We start from the raw sequence: 7,548 nt of genomic DNA, 5'->3' as shown, positions 1-7,548 counted from the left end.
AGTGCGCGCGCGCGGCCACGCGGTGGCGCTGACTCCCCGCTGAAGCCAACGGCTCGAGCGCGCGCAGAGCGCAGCGCCGCTGGGGGCACCTGGCGCACTAAACCGCACCGCAAATCCCTTCGGCTGGGTTGGCATGGCTTGACGGGTCTCCGAAGGAAGTTTCAGGAAATGCAACAGGTGGAGGAGCCGAAGGAATGAACTGTGTAGTGTCGTGAGTGCGTTTCGGACTTAAACATTGAACCCTGGGGTCCATAGTACACTATACCGGGGTTCCGGTTCACGTATCGGCGGTCATTATGAACGCCTTTGACCCTTCTCCGTGTGTTTGCTGTTCTCCAGCTCTCGGTAGCGTCCCGGGCTAGCTGCGGTGTGTTCTTCAAGGTGCCTGCGAGAGTCGGACAGCCAATCTACTGCGCACTCCGTGTTTTCACTCTGGTTTGTGCACTTCTCTTTGCAATATACTCTGTCCGTGGACGTGTTTACAAGCCGCTTGAAGTTGGTTTCAGTGTTAGTGTTACAAGTAGCGGGAGCTACCCGTGTATTGGGTTTATTTATAGATATTCCGATGTCGCGCAGTGACGCTGTGTTTTCAGGCGTAACGCCGTGTTTTAAGGGTGTGGGTAGGTTTAAGTAACTCCACACAGTCTTTGTATCACTCGTGTCCATTCGTTTCTTTACGTCAGGTGGCACCATGGATGACAACAGCCTCAATGACTCCAACGTAAAGGTCGCTGTTCGCGTGCGACCAATGAACAGGAGAGGTGAGTGTAATGTCAGAGGAGCCTTGTGCCACTTCAGGTATGAGTTGGTCTGCCCTTACTAGTCTGCTTTCACGGGACAAACAGAGGCCTGTTCAACAACTCTGCCTACTTCTTGGTTTGTGAAGCCAGGGTTATTAAGCTAGTTTCTCGACAAAACAGCAGTGTTTTACACAGGCCGAGCTCTGAAAAGGTCCATTCTGCCCCTCCTTTTGGAAAAAGAAAAGTAGAAATGGAAAAATCTGGAAGGCACAGTGACATCACTTCCTGATAGAAAGGGGACCATAATGCATGTACAGTATACAATGCTGAAATTACATGTCATTTTTCGCTGACGCTTTTATCCAAAGCGACTTACATTCACACACTGTAGACACGGCTACAGGGAACAATTCAGGGTTACGTGTCTTGCTCAAGGACACATCGACTAGGTCGGGGATTGAACCACCAACCCCCTGATTGAAATACGGACCTGCTAACCGCTGTCATGCCAGCTGACAAACGTGTTGTGTTGCTGAATAGCAGCTACATCCTTTAACTTACCTTTTTAATTTCATGTTATAAACTACCTTTCCAAGTGAGTTTCTGCAAAAGCTTTTACAACTACAAATATGCCTATTTAAAGGGGCAGTGTGTATCATTTGGCAGCATCGAGGGGTAAGGTTGCAGAATGCAGCACACTGAGAACTATGGTGGCCGACCATAGACTGTACAGTATATACAAAGTGGTCATTGTGATGTCACGCATTGGTTTGTCGACCGCCGCTTTGAAGCCTCAGCTTCGACGTTTTGGCTTTTGCCATCTTAAATTACTGGCGTCACCATTTTGGCCAACCGGTGAATGGAAGTGACAATATTTGGACAGCGGAGCAGTGACATGAATACACCGTATGCGGCTCTGATAGCGTAGCAAACTGTCAATCACTAGGTGATAAAGTAGATTCATTTTCTCATAGACTTCTATACATCCAGACTTATTTATGCAAGCAGGGGAGTCGCCCTCTGATGGTCAGTAGAGAGAATGCAAGTTTAAGACACTTCTGCACTGGCTTCACACATTAGAACCGGAGGTTTTAGCTAATTGTAAACTAAAGAAAACATACTTAATAACATTACATTCCATTTCTACCAATATACCCCATAAATGCCACACACTGGCTCTTTTATGTGTAACAGCAGAAAATCTTGCAACACACGTGCGCCAAATCCTGCTCTGACAGAAAGTTCCAGCGCTGTCTGCGCCTTTTTAAAACCTTGTAAGGCAGGTAGGAATGAGGAAGAGTGGCTCTGACCCTGCTTTCTTTAGTTTACTATCTGCTCTTGGAGTAGTAAAGTGGTTGTAGTGTTTGCACAGGCACGTCCTGGGATGAATCACCATCAATAAAACTATTTATTGCCTCTCCATGGTGTATTGTTTGTGTTACAATCCCAAGGACCTGTTACCCTGTGATGACTGTTGTAGTAAGGAAAGTTAGAATCACCAGTTTATTCAGTATGCGGTCTTTAAACTGTTCAAACATTCTGGTGATTGGAGAAGTTTACATGAACTTTACATTTCACATCTTTTTTGTTGTTGGCCCATTTACTTGTCAACAGTATGGTTGTTAGTACTGCATAAGAAAAATAAGTTTCATGTTATCATTGATAATACATCTTTTCTCTCATTGACTTTCAATCCAGAAAAAGACCTAAAGACAAAATGTGTGGTGGAGATGGAGGGGAACCAGACAGTCCTGAATCCAGCCATCACCAACATTAGCAAAGGAGACCCCCGGTAAGCCGCAGTGTGTTAAACACCGGACACACGTTATCATCAGTTTAATGCAAAGCCATTCGACTTCTGAAAGCTGGGTTATTTTGCAGTTTACTTTGGTTTGTGGCTATCCACAGCAAGGTTACCATGGGTAGTCACATTTTGGGCTTGAGTCACATAATTTGGATTTAAGTCAGACTCGAGTCATGAATCTGATGACTTCAGACTGGACTTGACAAAATAAAGAACATCTTCTGGTGAGGAGCGTATTCTCATTTGTCAATTTGTTTTAGACAAGTTTAGGACTTGTTGGTCTTTACTCGGGACTTGACTCAGGACTTGTTAGTCTTGACTGGGGACTTAACCAATGACGTGTTGATCTTGACTAGGGACTTAACCAAGTACCGACTTAACCAAGAAGCCCTTAACCAAGAAGTCCTTGGTTAAGTTGGTACTTGGTCCTTACTCAGGACTTGTTGGTCTTGCCTGAGGACTTGTTCTTAACTGGGGACTTGCTGTTCTTGACTTGTTGGTCTTGACTGGGGACTTGTTTTTAACTGTGGACTTGCTGTTCTTGACTTGTTGGTCTTGACTGGGGACTTGTTCTTAACTGGGGACTTGCTGTTCTTGACTTGTTGGTCTTGACTGGGGACTTGTTCTTAACTGGGGACTTGCTGTTCTTGACTTGTTGGTCTTGACTGGGGACTTGGTACTTGGTATTTACGCTTGACTTGACTCAGGACTTGTTGGTCCTGCCTTGGTACTGAAATAGTATTATATTCTACTGGAAGCTTTCTTTGTTTCTCTTTATTTTAAGTTTGACAAAATAACACCAAATCAGGGTCCACCTGCTGGCTTTTTCCCAGAGCGTTCAACCCCATCACACAACTGATAGGAGTTGCTCAACTCAGATTGATCTGTTGATATGTGAGCGTAGCAGCTGTTTTGCCTCATTCATGAGTGTACACATCCATTAAATCCAGTATTTGGGTTCCACTAGTTTAGTTCAGGGTTGCTGGCAGAGAGTTTATAGACTGTAACCAGCCCGTCGACTTAGCAACCAGTTGCTTGAAAGAAGCTCAGCTCCCAACCTCACCCCACCCACCCTCCCTCTGTTACTCCTTTCCATTCTTCCTCCGCCCTCAGTGTCCTTCCTGAACCATTCCTCTCTTTACAAAGGGCGTGTCTGTTCAGCTGCTGTAAGCCACGAGTTAAAAGGAATATGAACAAAGTAGAACAGCATTTGAGGCTCTGATTAGAATGTATGCACTTCAGTTTAATATTACATCAGAGCTTCCGTCTGTGTAATGCATTAAGTGTCATAATGCAAAATGTGCACTGATTGTGTTAAATTAACAAATGTGCCATTGGGCACAGGGTTTGCTGTTGACAAAGCAATCCCGTCCTTGTCTTTTCTCCTTGCACTGAGCCTGAGCAGCGCAGGTAGATGCTCCCCCCTTCTCAGGTTACCTTGTTCAATAAAAATACCTCAGGCCATCCCCTTCAGTGTGTGTGTGTGTGTGTGTGTGTGTGTGTGTGTGTGTGTTCCTTCCACCCTGGCATGCTTCCCCTTTGGGGCTCACCTTGAACAGGTTTTACAGGCTCGGTGTAACACACAGCACAGCCAGTATGTTGAACTGGAGAGCATTGGTTTCTGCATCAAGGCATTCCTGATTAGGTTCCTAGTAGATTGTATTATATTATGAGCACAGCCTGTTTTACAGAAATGCTTTGTTTTTTGCTGGGGGGTCGGAGTCACTCGCCAGGCCATCCCAACACGGTTTGTGCTAAGTCAGCTCACTGCCTGACAGGTTTAACTGTGTGGGCATATATACTGCCACATATGTAACAGCACCCTGGGTAGCTGCAACCAGGCAGGGGTACAGCGGTGGCTTGTTACACCCTCAAGATGGTAGAGATGAATAACTAGTAACGCCTCGGCTCTGCTCCTACAAACATTCGAGCCCACCAATTGTCAGCAGGCCTGTACAACCATAGTTTACTGTACATGTTGTAAACAGACCTTGAGTTGAGCTGCAATATGTATCGGCCCCTTCAGAATAATGTTTAGAAGGTAAAACACAAACTCAGAGCCTTTCTACAGCTGGTTTATCTGTTCATGGCATCACAAATGATTCTTGTTTTATACCCTGGAAAACGTTGATGTGCAGAATTTGTAATATGTACTGAATGCACCCCAGAAGGGCTGCACATTATCCGACCCCTTAGCCTGTATGTTGTTGGTCACAGACTTGCTGACCCACCTTCCTCCTCCCGCTCCCCCAGTGACTCCTGGGAGCTGCGAGGCTCTGCCAGTTATCTGAGGAATGTTCTTGCCTGCCCAGGAGAGGACAGGACTTAGTGTTACTTTTTATGGTCCAGTCAAGTCTCACATAGGGAGGCCTTGTTTCATTACAGCCCCCAGTGTGTGTGTGTGTGTGTGGCCATGACTTCATTTACAGGCTGTTTCTTTTTTCTTTCTTTCTTTACTCCAAATTGATATTTCTGCCTGAGTGAATACTGTGTGTTTTGAGTTCCGTATGGTAGGCATTTCAAAAGGGGGCTGGGGACTGGGGGCCTCGGTTTAAGTATGATTATTTTTTAAGTATTAAGTATTTGACCATAACAATCTGTGTTTGTCACATTCTTGGTGGCCAACTCAAATAGATTTGCCCATAAGAGTTTTTTTTTTGGTCATCCTGAATGTGGAAAACTACCACAAATACATTTTCAACTTGTAGGAAGCGTGGATGAAGGACATTCGTAATCATTAAATACATTTTATGCTGCATTATTTGTCTTTTATTCTAGCTGGTTTTAAGATCATCTCTAGGGGGCAGCTTTCTAATACCACTGCTACACTACTGTGTATGGTGGTTAGATGTCCTTGCTCAACGGTCATAGACTGAACCAGCATCACCCTGAATGCTGCAATCCTCTGCAGGCAACTTTCTAAAGTACGAAAAATAATTCATGTAATGAGCAGAGAGGAAGTTATTTTGAGCTCTAAACACATTTGATCACTTTTAAATGTAATATAGCTGGAATGTGGTGACAGATTTAAAACCTTCGCTACCATTAAAACACTGACTTCGGGGGGTTTGCAGTATTTGCTCGCTCTGCGATTTCCTGCACTGCAGTGTTGTCTGCTGTACTTTTCTATAAATAATGCATCTGGTAGGACGGAGCAGGTCACAGCCTTGACGTATCATTCACCTCATCCAGGGTGAGATCCAGTAGTTAAGGGGAAACCATGAGTGTGTTGTGTTTCCTGACTGAGCTCTTTGCCTCTTCAACCACAGGCCCACTTGGTAACAGAACTGATTGTTCTTTGCATTTGCTGGCCTTTTTATTTATTCATTTATTGCATATTTTCAGCAGTGATTGCGATACTTCGGGAACACCTGTATGGAACTTCTTCAAGATTTGCACAAACTCAAGGATGAACCGATTTAGGTTTTGGGGGACAAAGTTCGCTGTGACCTCAGAAAAAAATCAGATAATGTTTATTAAGACCATTTCAAACAAAATAATGCAGTGATGACATTGCGGAGAGACGTGGCTGTAAACTGCAACATGATGAGTTGGGGATTTTTAGTTATTCATTATCTATGAAAAGTGCTGCCTCATTGCAGCCCTCAGGACATGCTGCCTCTGCAGAGTGGTAAACACTCATTTAAATGAATTCTAAGAGAATAACTAGAGGCAGGAAACTATTAGGAAAAAGGATGGATATGAACTTGGAAAATATACATTTGTTTTATTGAAGAGTTGTTTTTTCTCTCAGAGACATCACACAACCAAGTAAAATGAACTCCCGACCCCAAGTGGGAACCGCTGGCCTCCAGGTTAGAGAAGCAGTCTTATGAGCACAGGGTCGATGGTCCAAGACTCCCCAGACCAGCTGGGAAAACGTTGGTGGGAAAGTTGAAGAAGTAACGCACAACGACTATCTGGCCAGCTTCCAGATGTGACGGTGGACCAGGACTCAGCTGATTTTAATAGAAACATTTTATAAAAGGCCTCAGGGCTTTTCCTTTGCTTTATTTTCCTTTGCTTTAAATCCTAAAATAACCCAAATGTCAGATGACTGTCTGTTGCTCGTGTTGCCGTGTCGGGTAGCTTCTCTGGTGTGTGTCTGCACAAACCTCACTGACAGTGAGACTTAAAAAGGTTTTCTTTTGGTTGGTTGACATATTCAAGCACCGGTTGACAACTGATATTGTTTTTTTTCTTCTCTTCGTTGCCCTTCAGAAATCAGCCAAAGGTGAGTATTCAACTAAACTCATGAATACATTTAAAAAGCAGTTTATAAAGGAGTTGTTTTGATGTGTGTGTGTGTGTGTGTTCTCCTCAGGTGTTTGCCTTTGACCACTGCTTCTGGTCCATTGATGAATCTCAGAAGGACAAGTTTGCAGGTCAGTTCACGTCAGCAGCGTTTTGACCTTTTTGCTTCTGTTTTTAGCTCGCGTGTGACTCCGCTGCTCAGTGACTCACTTCTTAAACGTATCTCCTGACACAATGTGTTCTCATACTATTTATAGAGTGCAAGAAGAAAGGTTCAGGAGGCGGGATGAAGGGTTACGCGCTGCTCACCTCTAGTCCTGCGTATTGTAGGGGGGTCGGACAAAAACTATTGCATGGGAGTTTCCTAACAATGCGAGGGGCTTTAATTCACCAGCCTGTGTCACATGTGTTAGATGTGAACAAAATGCCCACCGCGTGCATTTTCTTTCCCTTTTTAGCATCTCGTCTGCTTTGTTACTAAAGTATTGAAAGTATAGCTATGTTGCAGTCTGGTCTCTGAGATGTTAGCGTGTGTTTTCTGCTGTTTGTGCAGGTCAGGATGTCGTGTTCCAGTGCCTTGGGGAGAGTCTGCTGGACAACGCCTTCATGGGCTACAATGCCTGCATCTTTGCTTACGGACAGACAGGTAATTCACTTTAAACCTGCTACCATTAGACCTCCGAGCCCTTAGTAATATATAATAATACAAGTCTGCTGGTGTCTGCCGTTGGTTCATGGATCTATGGCAGA

At 44.5% G+C, this 7,548-nt stretch overlaps 2 protein-coding genes across 5 annotated transcripts in view; one reads left to right on the top strand and one right to left on the bottom strand.

Moving 5' to 3' along the window:
* elp3 (elongator acetyltransferase complex subunit 3) overlaps positions 1–3 on the bottom strand; it is a 16,077-nt gene extending 16,074 nt beyond the window's left edge. The window contains exon 1 of the mRNA XM_034527890.1: positions 1–3. This exon is cut by the window's left edge and continues 344 nt beyond it. The gene's annotated coding sequence lies outside the window, so the exon portion shown is untranslated.
* Positions 4–64: 61 nt separating this feature from the next.
* Positions 65–7,548, top strand: part of LOC117727190 (kinesin-like protein KIF13B) — a 30,253-nt gene continuing 22,769 nt past the window's right edge. For 2 of the 4 annotated variants that reach the window (XM_034527319.1, XM_034527316.1), the window contains exons 1-7: positions 65–211; positions 340–435; positions 684–761; positions 2,439–2,532; positions 6,766–6,778; positions 6,869–6,929; positions 7,352–7,444. In XM_034527319.1, the coding sequence (XP_034383210.1) occupies positions 692–761; positions 2,439–2,532; positions 6,766–6,778; positions 6,869–6,929; positions 7,352–7,444 (331 nt within the window). In that variant the 5' untranslated portion in view covers positions 65–211; positions 340–435; positions 684–691. Of the gene's footprint in view, positions 216–339; positions 436–683; positions 762–2,438; positions 2,533–6,765; positions 6,779–6,868; positions 6,930–7,351; positions 7,445–7,548 lie in introns of all 4 variants that reach the window. The other 2 variants (XM_034527317.1, XM_034527318.1) reach the window with 2 other exon arrangements.

This window comes from Cyclopterus lumpus, chromosome 24 (genome assembly GCF_009769545.1).
Source record: "Cyclopterus lumpus isolate fCycLum1 chromosome 24, fCycLum1.pri, whole genome shotgun sequence".
In the NCBI taxonomy this organism is placed as follows: Eukaryota; Metazoa; Chordata; class Actinopteri; order Perciformes; family Cyclopteridae; genus Cyclopterus; species Cyclopterus lumpus.
Note: the sequence above shows the minus strand (reverse complement) of the source record. Positions and strands in the feature narration are given on the sequence as shown.